This window comes from Notamacropus eugenii, chromosome 1 (genome assembly GCF_028372415.1).
Source record: "Notamacropus eugenii isolate mMacEug1 chromosome 1, mMacEug1.pri_v2, whole genome shotgun sequence".
Classification (NCBI taxonomy): Eukaryota; Metazoa; Chordata; class Mammalia; order Diprotodontia; family Macropodidae; genus Notamacropus; species Notamacropus eugenii.
Genome location: NC_092872.1, coordinates 451,036,107 through 451,051,985, shown reverse-complemented (window position 1 = coordinate 451,051,985; position 15,879 = coordinate 451,036,107). Strand labels below are relative to the sequence as shown.

The window sequence follows — 15,879 nt, the reverse complement described above, 5'->3', positions numbered from 1 at the left end:
TGAAAGCTGCCCGGATTCCCAGACTCCCAAGATGAGGCCTGTAGTTTGAGATACTCTGCATAAAGGAAATAATCTTCTGAGAACAAAATGAAATTCTATTCCTACTTCCTACATTACTGTCAAATTAGAATTTTCTAAGAAAAATAAAGCAAAGTCTTAAATTTGGAAGATTACATTAATCATCTCAATCAGTGAATCAACAAGCACTTATTAAATCAATGAGTGTTTATTAAAGGCCTCTGTATGTGACCCTGGCCTAGATGTTATAAAAGGAAAAAATCTGCAACAGCCACCTGGCCTAAAATAGTTTGCAGTCTCTTATGTGGTCTCTTCTTCCTAACAACTAATCACTGTTAAAAAAAATAAAAAAGAAAAAGAAAAGAAAGAAAAAAACATGACTAAGAAATTCCCTGCTTTCATTATAGCCTTGTGTTTTTACTCTCCTGTATGGAGTCTCTGATGTCTGATGAAGGCTGAACTACACCTAAAAGCTTTTCCACACTCCTTACATTTATAAGGTTTCTCTCCAGTATGAGTTCTCTGATGCTGAGTAAGTGATGAGCTCTGATTGAAAGCTTTTCCACATTCATTACATTCATAGGGTTTCTCTCCAGTATGAATGACATGATGTCTAATAAGGGCTGAGCTATCACTGAAGGCCTTCCCACATTCATTACATTCATAAGGTTTCTCTCCAGTATGAATTTTCTGATGGATTATGAGGTTTGTACTCTGGCTGAAGTCTTTCCCACATTCATTACACTTATAGGGTTTCTCTCCAGTATGAATTCTCTGATGGTTTGTGAGATTTGCACTCTGACTGAAAGCTTTCCCACATTCATTACATTTATAGGGTTTCTCTCCAGTATGAATTCTCTGATGCTGAATAAAGGCGGCACAATAACCAAAGGATTTTCCACACTGAACACATTTATAGGGTTTTTCTCCAGTATGAGTTCTTTGATGGTTTGTCAGATTTGCACTGTGGCGGAAGGCTTTTCCACATTCATTACATTCGTAAGGTTTCTCTCCAGTATGAATTCTCTGATGCTGAATAAGAGCTGAGCAGTCACCAAAGGCTCTCTCACATTCATTACATTTATAGGGTTTCTCCCCAGTATGAGTTCTCTGATGTTTTGTAAGATTTGCATTCTGACTGAAAGCTTTTCCACATTCATTACATTTATAGGGTTTCTCTCCAGTATGAATTCTCTGATGCTGAACAAGGGATGAGCTCTGGCTGAAGGCTTTCCCACACTCATTACATTCATATGGTTTCTCTCCAGTATGACTTTTCTGATGCTGAGAAAGGGATGAGCAGTAACTGAAGCCTTTTCCACAATCACTACAAATGTAAGGTTTTTCTCCAGCATGTATCTTATGATGTTTAAGTAGATCTGAATTCTTTCTGTGTGTATTACATTTAAAGAGGCTTTTTTCTATAGGAACTCTCTGTTGTGTAACAAGGACTGACCTTAGGCCAAAGTTCCTTCCAAGTTCACCACCTTCATGACCTCTCTCTCCAGGGGAAGGTTTCTTGTAAGTGATTTTTACTTGTCTTAAATCTCTCTCCTGGTTTTCCTGCTGCCTCTCTAGTCTGCCATCATATTCCCAGGTCTCCTGAAATGTGGGGTCCTCCGGACCAATTCTTGGTAGTGTTTCCATTATTGTTTCTTTGGGTGCAGTTGAGTTATCCTCAAACCAGCCAGGATGTGGAGGTGATTCTTTGGACTCAGGTACAGTCTTCCATTCTGAAAGAAACAAAAAATGCAAATAACTCTTAAAATAATGGGAATGTTGATTAGCAGTAACATCATACCCCTACAATTAATTAAGGTTTATATACATACTTTAAATAGTTCAGGACACAATTTATTTCTCTGAGTACATTAGAAGCTAGCAACTTATGCCACAACACTAAAAAAGGCACTGAGATGATTCTCAGTTGCATATATTGGTGTTACTACTAAGATCCACTGCAAAATCACAAAATAAATAAAATCTGCTGTTGGTACACTCCTATTTAGTATTCTATACCCCTCTCCTACTTGCAATACTCCCCAGGCATCTGAGACCCTAACGTTACCCCTGACTTTCCAACATATCTTGGATACTTCTGCCCAAACTAATCAAACCATATTGGGAGTTAAGGGAAGTCAGTAGTTCTGTCCTGACTCTGCACTATTTAGATTACTTTTAAGTAATTCACGTTACTGCTCTGAGTTTTAGTTTCCTTATCTGTAAAAGGAAGAGACTGATAAAGTATCAAAAACAGAATTTTTTTTATTTTGTTCATTAAACTGAGAAAAAAATTTTGTAAAAAAGAAAGAGAACAAAGTCATGAAGGCATTTTTTAAATGCACAGAACAGAAGAAATTTAGAAGGAAATACAGATAAGCATGAGAGCTTTGAAACTAACATACTGAGTTTATTACATACATATCAAAAAAGTAAGCTGTACACAATATAGATCAGTGTTTTCAAATACAATCCTTTTTCTATTCTACTTTATACTGTACATGGAAATTTTTTTGATGTTTATTACATCACAATCAGAAAAAATTTTTTAAAGAATCTTAACATAGAATATATAGATCACAGATAATCAGAGTCAGATGAGACTTTTGACTTCAGCTATTCTATTCAATTCAATTCAACAAGCATTTATTAAGTACCCACTATATGCAAGACAATATGCCAGGCACTAAGGATACAAATACAAAACCAGTCCCTGACTTCTAGAAGTTTATATTCTATTGGCAGGGTAAAGCACATATACTGATAAGCAAATATAAAGTATGGATGAAATAAACACAAAGCAGCTTCAAGTAGAAGTCAGCACTAACAACTTGAGGCAAGAGCAAAGGTCCTAGGGAAGAGATGGCACTTAAACTAAGCCTTGAAGGAATCTGGAGATTTCAAGAAGAGATAAGGAAGGAGAGGATTCCAGCACTGGGGAAACATGTAGGAGACACAATGTTGCATCTCAAAATCAACATGTCTAAAATGAAACTCATTCTCTTTCCTGATAAACTTGTGCTTCCTCCTAACTTCCCTATTTAGGTTCAGGGTACCACCATCCTTCCAGTGATTAAGGTTTGTGACCTAGGAGTCAGTCTTGACTCTTCATTCTCTCACTTGTCATATCTAAGCAGCTGCAAAGTCTTGCCAATTCTAGCTGCACTAACACGTCTTGAATTTGTTCTCATTTCTCTGCTGAAATGGAAGCCCTCTGGTTCAGGTTCTCATCATCTGTCACCTGAAATATTACAATATCTTCCTAATTGGCCTTCCTGTTTCCAGAATCTCCCCTCTCCAATCCATCGTCACACAGTTGTCAAAATAAATCTTGCCAAAGTAAAGAAGGACTGACCATGTCACCCCTCTGCTAAAGAAGCAGAAGAGTTTCTGTGGAATAAAATAGAAACTCCTGTTTGACATTTAAAGTCCTTCACAATTTGGCTCCAGGCCTACCTCTCCAGATGCATTTCATATTACTCTCCCCTCAATCTATTCCAGACTACCCGACCCACTTGCTGTTCTCTATCCCACAAACATCCATATCAAATCTCTGACTTGACACAGGCCATCTCCCATGCCCAGAAGGCACTTTCTTTTAACCTTTACTTCTTGGAGTTCCTAGTATCCTTTACGGTTTAGCTCAGGTGCCATCTTTCCTAATCTCATCTCCTACCCTACACCCCCAATGAGATCTCAGCACTCTCCCCTTCCTGAAATTACTTTATATTTACTTTTCTGTAGACACAGACTTTCCCAGTGGAAAGTAAGCTCTTTGCAGGCAGCTCTTTTGTTTTTCGTTGTATTCTCAGCAATTAACATGGTACGTAGCACACATTAGAAACTTAAGTGGAAGTGACTTGAATTAAAAATGAACAAGATCTCTGAAGGAGTGAATTTAGAAAGAGAAAAAGAAAAGAAACAATATCAGCCTTGGATGACTCCCACAATTAAAATGCAGAAGGATTATGAAGGAAGTATAGGAAATAGTAGGAGTTGTCACAGAGCTATGACAAGAACCAGCACAGTATGATGTCAAACAAACCAAGGAAGGTACAAGTTCAAGATGTAAAAGCAGACATCAACTTCAGTGAAAAGGTCAAGGAGAACAGAGATTGAGAAACTGTCACTGGATTTGGCTAGGAATAAGTAAACATTCAAATCCCATTTCTTTTACCATGAGCAGCTCAGGAGGGTATGAATGGAATGGGGAGCAAGGAAATGGATTCAAGATCTCCAGACCATCCATGGAGGATGAAGCAATGTCAATGGACAAGAGCTAGAAGGGACAACAAGATCTTGGAAAAGTTCTTGTTCGATACATGAAACCCTTGCAAGAGTCCATAAATAAGGTGAAAATGAAAATGCTAAAGAGAGAAACAAAAAAGTGAGTTGTTGTTATATGGGAGTGAGACACATGAGAAGGTAGAAAGAGCTGCTACTTTACCTACAGATGAAAGGTCACCTCTGACTGTGGAAGGAAGTATAAGAGGAAAGGTATCAAGTATGGTTATAATGGGGGTGGAGGGGGTTTGAGGTCAAATTCAAAAGTGTTACCCTTTCATCTACAAAATTTGCTATTTACAATAGCTCGCACATTCATATAGTGATTTATAGTGTCTTTAAACAAGTTTTTCTCACACCAGCTCTGTGGTAAGTTAGGTAATATATCAACCTCATTCTGTGGCTGAGCAAATGGAGGTTCAAAGTAGTTAAGTTACTTACTCAGCATCAACCAATGCTGGATCTGGGGACAGAAGTCAAGTCCCTTTGACATTAAACCCAGTGCTCTACTAAGTCTCTTTCTTTTTATTTAAAACATTCTTTTCTTTTTAAATTCTGAGTTCCAGATTCTTTCCCTCCCTCCCATATTTCCCCCACCCACTGAAGAGGCAAACAATATGATATTAATTATACATGTGAAATCATGCAAAACATATGCTCCATTCATTTTCAGTTATTCCCTTATTCTCTTATTTACCTGAACAGGTGCTTCCTGGATCTTCTTTCCTGGGTATCCATGAGTCTTCACCTTGCTCCAACTCAGAGTTCACATCAGGTTTAGAAACTGGAAGCCCTGCTCATGAGGGAAGGGATGAGACTTGAATATTTGAAAGAGGATCTTACAAACATGCTCTGAGGAAGAAACAAGTCAGGAAATTATTCTTACTGATAAATAAAATTACCCAATTGACCCACCTGGGATCTTAGGGAATTAAGCCTAGAAGGGAAAAGGGATGTGTATGTGTGTTTGGGGGCTAGGGGGTGGCAGAAAAGAATAGAAAGACAATAGCTAGAGAAAAGTCCATCACAATGATGTTTCCCTGGAATCTGCCCAAGGCCCCATGAAGTTTTGGTATTTATGACCTATGAGCCATAGGCCAAAAATTAATAACATACTTCAGATTTTAAGAAGAGGCAGTTGTTCTTACCCAGCAAAACCAGGTTCCTGTACTTCTCCAGTATCAGGTCCTTGTACAAGTCTTTCTGAGGAAGGTCCAGTTGCCCCCACTCGTCCTGAGTGAAGTCCATGACCACATGTTTAAATGCCGCAGAGTCCTGAAACACCAAATATTTCTATTCAGGGCCCCCACTCCCACATGGCCCTAGAAAAAGGGCTAAAGCAGATAGAATTAAGTGAGGCAAACCACATGCTATGGAAATAGCACCTGATGATGCTGATGTCTCAAGTATTCCAAGTCAAGCATTTATTGAGCATTATTTCTACCTATGATGGCGAGGCTCTATGACAGAAAAGAATTATGAAACAATTTTCTCTTCTTGAGCTAACAGTTTTACTAAGAAGAAAACAATAAGAGTAGCTAGCATTTACACAGCACTTTAAGTTTCACAAAGCACACTACATTTGTTAACTCATTTAGCCCTAAGACAGAACTAGTTGGGAGCATTGCATTAGGATTTACACAAACTGGATCCAGGTCCTGGCTCTTACATTTCTTCTTCCAGCAGTGATGCCACCTTTAGCCAATCACTTATACTCCCTTGTCCTTAGATTCCTCATCTCTGAAATGAGGGCAGTCAATATCTGAGATCCAAATGCATCTGGGCAAGTCATGTAACCACCCTGGATCTCAGCTTCTTCATCCGTAAAATGAAATCACTGAGCAGTTGACATCTATGAGTAGGTGAATTCTAAAGACCCTGTTAGCTTTTATCATCCATATGATTTCTATAACTAGGCACAATGTACTAATGTTTTAGAGATGCAGTTTTCAGCTTGATATAGAAAAAAAAACTTTCTAACAATTAGAGCTATCCAAGAGTTGAATAAGAACTTTAAAAAGTAGTGAGTTCTCTATCATTAGAGGTCTTTGAGCAGAGAGTAATATTTGGGGAGATTATAGAGAGGAATTTCCTGTTCAGCCATGGGTTAAACTGGATGACTGCTGAGGCTCCTTCTAGGCCTGAAATCATATGATTCATATTCTAGGAAATGTGTACAAAGCACTGGGCTAGGCAGTGAAAGAGATAATTACAGCAAGGTCTCTACTCCCAATTCAACAAACATCTGTGAAGGGACCACTGTGTGCAAGACACTGCTAGGCGGTGGAAGAGGTTCAGAGAGCTTACTATTGAGTAGGAGGTTATAATCCACATGTAAGTAACTACAGCACATGAGAGGTGTAAAGCTAGAGGAGGGAAAGGTCATTGCTAATGGAAAAAAGGGAGATGATGGCAGTCTTAAGGAGAGACTTTAACATGCAAATTGGGCTCCAAAGTATAGGCAGAAGGAACAGTGTAAACAAAGGCACAGTGGGAAGAACACAAAATGAATATAGTCCGGCTGAGCACAGGGTACGTGAAAGGGAATCATTTGAGACACTCCCCTAGAGTACCTTGTGCCAAGCAGAGGGCCTGGAGTGCCAGGCAGAGGAGTCTAAGCCTCATACAGGAGACATTTGACAACACCTTCTATAAGGTTTTGGGTGGAGGAGAAATACAGTCAATCTAACACATGGAGGACACCAGTGTGAAGTATGGTTGGGGGAAAGAATGAATAGAAATAAGAAAAACAAGGAGAAGCTGCAATATTCAGGACATCAGTGTGGACCTACATGAGGGTGGTTGTGCTTAAGGAGAGGAGGGAGAGTGAAGGCCGAGATGCCTCCATCACTGAGATGAAGTACAGGAGGAGAAGTCAAACACAATCCTATGATATGAACCCAAGAGAATGGTGGTGCCACTGAAAGAAACTGTAAAGTCAGGAGAAGAAACAGATTTTTGAGGGAAAGATGAAAAGCTCATCATTGGACATGTTGAATTTGAGGTACACAAACACACCCTGATGGCTTATAGAAAAATATGCAACTTTACCAACAACTTTGTGTGCCGCAGAAGCCTTGGGTAGTATGGCAAGCCTGAAGACCCCTACATATTGTTACCTACATTCATAACTGAAGGAAATGTGTAATGTGATTTATGTAATGTGAATTTGCCTGCAGATGTTGGAAAGACAGAAAGGAAGAAAAGCAGGAAGGGGGCCTTGTGCCTGTGGTGAGAGGGGCTGGCAGATGGTTCAGGGACATGTAGGGGCATGGGACAGAGAAGAGAGAGAAGGAGGAAGAACATTTGGGGGCCAGGGCCAGCCACATGTGGGTCTGGCCAGAACCAAGAGAAAGAACATGCAGGGAACAGACATGTGGGGCAGGACATAGACATGACAGGAGAGGATGGGTAACACTCAGGGGCCAGGGACAGGCAAGTTGCAGCTGAGAGAAGACAGACATGCTGAGTCCAACCTGTAGGTGAGCAGGTGTGTCCTTTCTTTTGCTTTACTTGGAGAGTTTTGGGGTTTTTTATGGTTTTTTTTTTTTGTTGGAGGGGTGGAGGGAGGGAGGCCACAAGCACATAGGTGAGAGGGAGGAGCAGAGAGCATGGCACTGTACATTAAAATTAACAAAGGTGTTTTTTTGAAATACAAATTCAGTTAGATGGCACAGTGGATGGAGTACTAGACTTGGAATCAGGAAGACTCATCTTCGTGACACTTACTAGCTGTGTGAGCCTGGACAAGTCACTTAACCTGTTTGCCTCAGTTTTCTCATCTGTAAAATGAGCTGGAGAAGGAAATGATAAATTATTCTAGTACTTTTGTCAAGAAAATCCCAAAAGGGGTCACAAACACCACTGGAAACAACTAAACAACAATAACAACATTTCAAAGTTCAAATCTGCATAATTCAAGAACTGTTTGTATACCATGATTCCTTTCAATCTTAAGTGACGTTAATAGAGGCAAAGTATCCAAAATGACGGAAGAAGAGTATGCAGGTTTTATCTGATCAAACACCTAGAGTACTGCATTCAGTTTGGGGTAACACAGTTTATTAATAATAATAAGAGCTAGCATTTATAGTGCTTTAAGGTTTGCAAAGTGATTTTACAAGTGTCCTCATTTTTCATCTGGTCACTATATTCTGGGGCTTCTCTGGTCCCACCACGCCCCAGGAAGCTCATTACTGGGGGATAACATCATCAACCTGTAAGATCCCATTAGCCTGGGTACTCCCTCATGGGTGGAGCCATGAACTCCAAAACTTCCATTTAAAGAGGGAGTTTAACTCAGATATCTCCTCATTTCTTAACTGACCACACTACTCTTGGGCTCTTCTCATTTATCCACCATGCCCTGTGTTGGGTCCCTTCTTCCTCTTCCCCCCTCCACTTTTTAGCCTTTTGTATGTTGTGTTCCACCATTAGATTGTAAGCTCCTTGAGGGCATGTATTCTTTATGCACTTAATATAATGCTAGGCACATAGCAGGCACTTAATAAATGTTATTGACTCTGATTTTATCCTCAAAACAACCCTCAAAGATAGTACTACTATTATCCTCACTTTACAGAGGAGAAAACTGAGGCAGAGAGGGGTTAAGTGACCTGCCTAGGGGTCTATGGGACCTCTGGGACACAGCTAGCAAGTGTTTGAGGATGGATTTGAACTTGGGTCTTCCTGACTAGAGTTCCAGTTCTCTATTCACTGTGCCAGCTACCTGGCTCTTTTACATATGGTAAAGCCTTTCAGAACCATATTCTCTTCATGGGTCTCACTCCACCAAGTTTCAGTGATTATCTATGAGGTCAATTTACCTTCATGAATTAATATTTCTAGTTCACATTGACTGTTAATTATACTTGTGGATTATTTAGGTTTTTGACATGAAAAGCAATGCATGTCATAATCTGGATAAAACATCCTTTACCCACTTGGTCTTTCTTATGTGGATGGTCAGGACATTTCTTTTGAGGGGTTTCAGACCTCTTCCAGAAGACTCTACAGTGTTCCAAATACCCAACCTTATTTCCCATCCATTCTCCAAAAGGAAACATCAGCTCTAGCAGACACTATGTGTTTTCTTTTGCCTCTAAGTTTTTTGCTCAGATTATTCCTAACCACTTTCCACCCTCCTTACCAAAAACAAGAAAATCCTACCCACTTCTCAACGCATGGTTCAAACCCCATTTCTTCCATGAAGTCTCCCAACGATATTAACTGGAATTATAAATTATGATAAGTTAAAAAGATCTGAGTGGGACCTTAGAGGTGACCCAATCCAATCCCTTCATTTTTACAGATGAGTAACCAGAGGCCCTAAGAGGTGAAATCACTTGCATAAGATCACATGGTAAGGATGTAGTAAAGTCAAGGCTACAACTCAAGTCTCCTGACTACCACATTTATGCCTCTTCCACAATGATCTAAATATTTGGGCTCTTATGATCTACAGCAATGGCAGAGGCATGAGAGATGGAGTCTAATCACCAGGTTTTAGAGATCAAGAAAGTGGAATTTCAGGTGTCAACTTAGAAACAAAATTAGGGTTCCATTGCACATCTTTTAACTCCAAATCTAGTGCCTTTTCCATTACACCATGCCATTACACCTATCTGAATGTTCCATTCACTGATATCTTGATTTCTCTATTTAAGCTTAAGGTAAAAATTCTGTTATAAACCTTGCATCCTTTACAGAGGTCACCCAAACATGGAATCTGAAGAAATATGTGAAGAATATGAATGTTATGTGCAAAGAAGAGGAATGATGGGCTAACTAACGAGAATATTCCCTATGGAATTCACTGCGTGTCAGGATTGGCCCAATCTCCTGCAAGGCAAGAGGACTTGAAGTTCAGGTACCTAAGTGAAACTTAGCTAGGCCAAGAACCTCTAGGATCAGGGAAGGAAATCTGTCCAAAATGAGAAAACATTTCCCAACGTCGCTGGGACCTGGCTGACGAGAGCACACCAGCCATACCCTCGTCTCCTAGTCTCCCTTTTTCAGAACGTACAGAGTCCTGAGAATACAGAGCCACAAGGGAAGGGGTCATGAAGGGGGCCGGTGCTGCAGTCCTCAGTCTCACCAGATTGGAAATTCTCATGTTTTTACCGCAAAGAGAGAATCCCAGTGAAACAGGAGTAACCAGGGTCTTTCTCGGCTCGATGAAAAGGTCACAGATTCTGCCAGGCAGCAAACGCCCCGTCTGTTATTAGGATCACAGGGAGATCATATGATGCCAGGGGAACAAAGCTCAGGGGGACGGTTCCCTAAAAGTCTCGAGATCAGCCAGGGTGGTCAGCAGATCCCCACGCGGCTGCGTGGGAGCCGGGGCAGGAAGGTCTCTGCTCGCAGCGAAGCCGAGCGGGAAGGCCGGAGAGCCAAAGAAGCCCAAGGTCCGCCCCGGACAGCCCGGGGCGAGAAAGACCGGAGCGAAGGAGGCAAGGCCTCCGCTCCTCCGAGGGGAGGGGTCCGCTCTCCCAATCGCCGCCCCTCCCGGGCACTCAGCCCTACCCCCTACCCTCCGCTAACTCTCACCTTCTCCTTCCAGCGCCGGGGCGGGAGGCTCTGGGTCGCTGCCTCCAGGACGGCCCGTGGACGGAGGGACAGCCCTGACTTCTCTGGGATTCTCCCGCTTCGGTCTCCAAGAAGCGTGGGGAGGGCTCTGGTCAGCTTCCTGGGGTCCAAGGGTCCTCGGGGATCGGGTCATAGCCCATTTTGGGGATGAATCGGCCGAGGCCGCAACGAGGCCCGTGACCAGCCCAAGGTCACAAGGCTAGGAGCGGGAAGGGGCAGGGCTCGGATCCAGGTCAGTGGAGCTTGCAAACGTAGCGCGATTAGCTTTGGCCCTCCGCAGGCCCAGGCGAGCGCAGGCTCCGGGGTCTCCTGGGAACCCCACGGGCGTAGGCCCTACAGACCCCAGGGGGCCGCGGCTGCGGGGAGCGCGGGCCGAGCTCGGGACGCCCCGCCCAGCCCGGGGAGGCCGCTGCTCCCCCCTCCCCCGGAAGCGCGGGGTGAGCGGGCGAGTGACCAAAGCAGCGGCCGAACCGGGCTGAGACCCCCGCCGGGGGCACTTCCGGTCATGCGCAGAACCCTTCGCCCGTCCCCCTTGCCCCGCCGCCTTTGCAGAGTGCCCACGGCCTCCGCGCTCTGTCTCCCAAATTAATACTAGTCAGTCCATCAGGAGATCGATAGCTATGGATACGTGCGTACCTGCATAAACACACCTTTACACACGTGTACGCACACTTTGCTGTTTTCAGTCGTGTCTGACTTCATGACCTCATTGGGAGTGTTCTGAGTAAAGATGGTAGAGTGGTTTGCCATTTCCTTCTCCAGCTCATTTTACAGATGAGGAAACTGAGGCCAGCAGGGTGAAGTGACTTGCCCAGGGTCACGCAACTTGTAGGTGTCGGAGGCTGGATTTGAACTCAGGAACAGTCCGCCCCCAGCACTCGATCCACTCTGCCATCTAGCTGCATGTGTGTATACACACACAAACGGACACACATACTATATACATGTATGCATACATATATACATACAGTATACACATGCATGTATGTACATATATGTATACATATACACGTGGTCAGTTGTGTCGGACTCCTCATGACCCACGGACCATAGCACTGCCCAGCCCGCTATCCTTCCGTATTTCTTGACGTCTGTCCAAGTTCACGTCTGTTTTTCCCAGGACGCTACCTAACCATCCCATGCTCTGTCATCCCTTCCTCTTTTTGCCTTCCATCTATCCCAACATCAGGGCCTTTTCTGAACCAGTACTGTCTTCTCATTATGCGGCCAAAGTATTTAAGCTTCAGCTTCAGTGCTTGACCTTGCAAACAGCCTGAATTAATCTCTCTCTTTAAGTATTGCCTGATTGGATCCCCTTGCTGTCTAAGGGACTCCCAGAACTCTTCTCTAGCACCACAAGTGCAAAGGGTTTATTTCACAACACTCAACTTTCCTTTTTGTTCAACTCTCACAGCCACACATTGCTATTGAAAAAAATCCTAGCTTTGACTCTAGCAATGTTTGTCAGCAAGACGATGTCTCTGCTTTTTAGTATGCTGTCCAGATTTGCTACAGCTTTTCTTCCAAAGAGCAAGTGTCTTTTAATTTCATGGCTGCTGTCACCGTCTGTCATGATCTTTGAGCCCAAGAATATAAAATCTGACACTGCTTCCATTTCTTCTCCTACTATTTGCCAGGAAGTGATGGGACTCATTGCCAAGATCTTAGGTTTTTTTTTATATTAAGCTTCAAGCCAGCTTTTTCATTCTTCTCTTTCACCCTCATCAAAAGGCTTCTTAATTCCTCTTCACTTTGTCAATCAGTGTTTTCATTTACATATCTGAGCTTGTTACATACACATGCACAGATAGATAGATTTATACAATCTACATGTTCATAAGTAGACTCTATTTATATACATGTGCATATATACAACATACCCATATGCATGCATACATACATAAACACATAATATATACATTTATATATACAATATGCATGTGCATGTATATACATATTTGCAGACATGCATATGCACACAATTTATACATATACATTTATTTATACAATATTCACAATACATATATACATATCCATAGTATACACATGCAAAATACACATGTATGGAACATGAGTGTTCATTAGGTACAATATGCATATATAATTTGCATGTGTATGTATAAAATATATCGACAGGAAATACAAGGAGAGGCTGTATAGCTGCTGGGGGTGTGGGAGAGAAGGAATCAAGAAAAACTCTATGTGGGAGGTGGCTTGGAGCTAGGTTTTCTTTGAAGAAAATGCCTAGTTTAGGCATTCTGTCTGTCTGTCTGTCTGTGTTCGTCCTTCATTTTTGAAAAAGACCATGACATCAGAGAAATGATGACATGACTTACACTTGACTTTGTTTTGAGTGAAGGAGGGCTGTGCAAGGTCACCAGCCTCACTTGCCCTCCTGGGCTGTTTTGATCCAGTGACCAGATGTTCATCAGGATGACTGGAGAAGTTCCAGGACGCACTGGGCGACTTTGGTCTATTGAAGTACTCACTTGGAGTGAGTGAGGCATTCTAAGAAGCAGAGGGAAGAGTAGGGGTGGGGGAGAGTATATTCCAAGTTTATCAACAATTTCCATTCAGTTACTAATCTCACTCTTGCAAGCAGCCTAGGCTCTGCACCTGGGTGGACTTCATTCACCAGAATGCTTGTGTCCAGACTTCATATCCCAGAATCCCAAAAAAAAGGTGAAAGTTCCTTTCACTTGTCAAGTTTGAAATGCTATTTTCCTCAATAGCTGAGACTTTTGGAAGTTGTAGTTCTGAGTCTCCTTTGGATCAGATACACATGTTTGGGACCTGAATTGAATTTCTTTCTAGCCCAGTCTGGAGTCCCTGGGACCTACCAAAGATTGACTCTGCCCTGGCAACTTGCTAGGTATCTGATCAGGGTTTACTTCCTTCATGATACAACTCCCACCCTTTGACTTTATGGTTGATAGGATCTGAAAGTTATCTGTACCTATCCACCCACCTGGGATAGGCTCATTCCCGAAAGCCTTTACTACCTTCCCACCCCAAATGCTGCCTCCTCCTTCCTTCCCCTACTAGGGGAACAGTTACACTGTTGACTGACATTTGTCATTCTCAAAATGCCATCTCTCAGAGTGGTGCAATGGGGAAAAAATGCTGGACTTGATCAGAGAATCTGGGTTCTGTCACTTTTTTCTTGTGTAATCTTTCTGAGCATCAGTTTCTACATCTAAGAGATGACCTTCCTTGGGTAATGAAAATTGATCTTTCTCCGGATATTGAGGAGTTGGTTCTATGGGGTGCCTACTGGCAAGAAGTTCTGCAGGAGCAAACTTTAAGTAAGCTGGGGCAGGTTGCCCACAGCTTTCACACATTGAAGGAGCTTGGGAGACTAAGTTAAGGCAAAAGGGTCAGAGATCTCTTTTATAGAATCACATTTAAATGGTTCCCCAGAAGAGGCGTCAGCCCTTGGATATCAAACCATAGAGTTCCCGCTAGTCAAATTAGTTGAACATCAGGATGTATATATATATATATGAATGCATGTTGAGCTTGTATTAATCCTACCCATTCTTCAAAATCTAGCTCAAGTCCCACTTTTCCAATGGCTTCTCCAGTTAAAAGGCTGGGAACCACTCGATCTGTTTCCATCAAAGACTTTTTGTTTATTTGTTTCAACTTATAACCCACCTTTCCAAGGGGCTTTTCCCCAGGAATCTAGAAAGAGCTTTAAAGAAAAATATTATTTCTTAATATTTTCAGATTTATGAAAGAGGAGGTTTTAAAATGTGCTTCCACAATAGTTCTGGATTATATCACCACCATACATTGTTTTCTGCCTCATGTGGAATTCATCATCTTCCATCCTAAACCCACTTTTCTAAACATCCCTGTTTCTGGGAATTTCTCTATTTCTTTGTGTTGGGTTTTATTGGTATTATATAGAAAGGCTGATGATTGTTTAGATTTATTTTATATTCTGCAACTTTGATGAAGTCATTCTTTCAATTAATTTTTAATTGACTTTCTAGGTTTTCTAAGTACACAGTTATGTCATCTGCAAAAAAAAAAGAAAGAAATTTTTGTTTCTCCTTTATACCTAAGGGTATGTGTTCCCATATTTTCTTTTTCTTTTCATATTGCTAGAGTTAGCATTTCTAGCACTATGTCATATAGAAGTGTGGACAATGGTCATCCTCACTTCATTCTGATCTTATGGGAAAAGAACATAGTTTATCCTTAATACACATAATTCTGGCTCTTGGTTTTAGATATATACTATGTAACATGTTAAGGAAAAGTCCACTTATTCCTACGTTTTCTAGTGTTTTTAAAATAATTGTATTTTTGTTTGTTTGTTTGAAGCTTTTTCTATATTGCTATAATCGTTGGATTTTTATTGTCCTTGCTATCAACATGGTCAATTATGTTAATAGTTTTCTGATAGTAAATCAACCTGGCAATCCTGGCATAAATCCAACCTGGTGATATTATATAGTCTTTGTGATATGTTTCTATAGACTCTTTATTAATATTTCATTTAAAATTTTTTTGTATGAGTGCTCATTAGGAATATTATTAGGAATAGCAGTGGTTCTCACCTTTCAGGAGTCTGCAAAGTCAAAATTATTCTTATAATAATGGTAAGACATAATTAGCCTATTAAAATATTCCTTTCTTTTCTAACTACATATCTGTGTGGCCAGATTTCTTTATAAACTTCAACCAAAATAACATATCACAACTGACTGGACACAAAAGCAAATATGAGAATCCTGCTGCCTTTTAATAAACTAGACAAGGAAGAGATCTGCAAAAGCGTGCAAAACAGTGCTAATCTCATTAATTTTTTGTTTTTGAATAAATTAATAGATAAATATTTTTATAAAAGAAATTAGAATTATATGACTTATGACATCTTCTAAATGAGACAGCAAGGGAATATACTTGTTTCTCAGCACAACATAGAATTTTTACAAAAGCTGACCATGTATTACAGTTTTAAAAAAATGCTATGATTCA

The 15,879-nt window shown here is 41.2% G+C and overlaps 1 protein-coding gene across 3 annotated transcripts; it reads right to left on the bottom strand.

The window, feature by feature from the left end:
• Window positions 1-210: 210 nt before the first annotated feature.
• Window positions 211-10,990, bottom strand: LOC140519188 (uncharacterized). 3 transcript variants are annotated; one of them, XM_072631998.1, is made up of 4 exons: window positions 10,852-10,990; window positions 5,451-5,577; window positions 5,000-5,154; window positions 211-1,751 (listed from the first exon to the last, which is right to left on the bottom strand). In XM_072631998.1, the coding sequence occupies exon 4, from the start codon at window positions 1,663-1,665 to the stop codon at window positions 436-438; it is 1,230 nt and encodes a 409-aa protein (XP_072488099.1). In that variant the 5' UTR covers window positions 1,666-1,751; window positions 5,000-5,154; window positions 5,451-5,577; window positions 10,852-10,990; the 3' UTR covers window positions 211-435. The 3 variants fall into 3 exon arrangements, with proteins under 3 accessions (XP_072488099.1, XP_072488098.1, XP_072488100.1); XM_072631997.1 differs by having other exon boundaries at window positions 5,000-5,095; window positions 10,852-10,984; XM_072631999.1 differs by lacking the exon at window positions 10,852-10,990 and adding an exon at window positions 10,257-10,519 and having other exon boundaries at window positions 5,000-5,095; window positions 5,451-5,575.
• Between the last annotated feature and the right edge of the window lie 4,889 nt (window positions 10,991-15,879).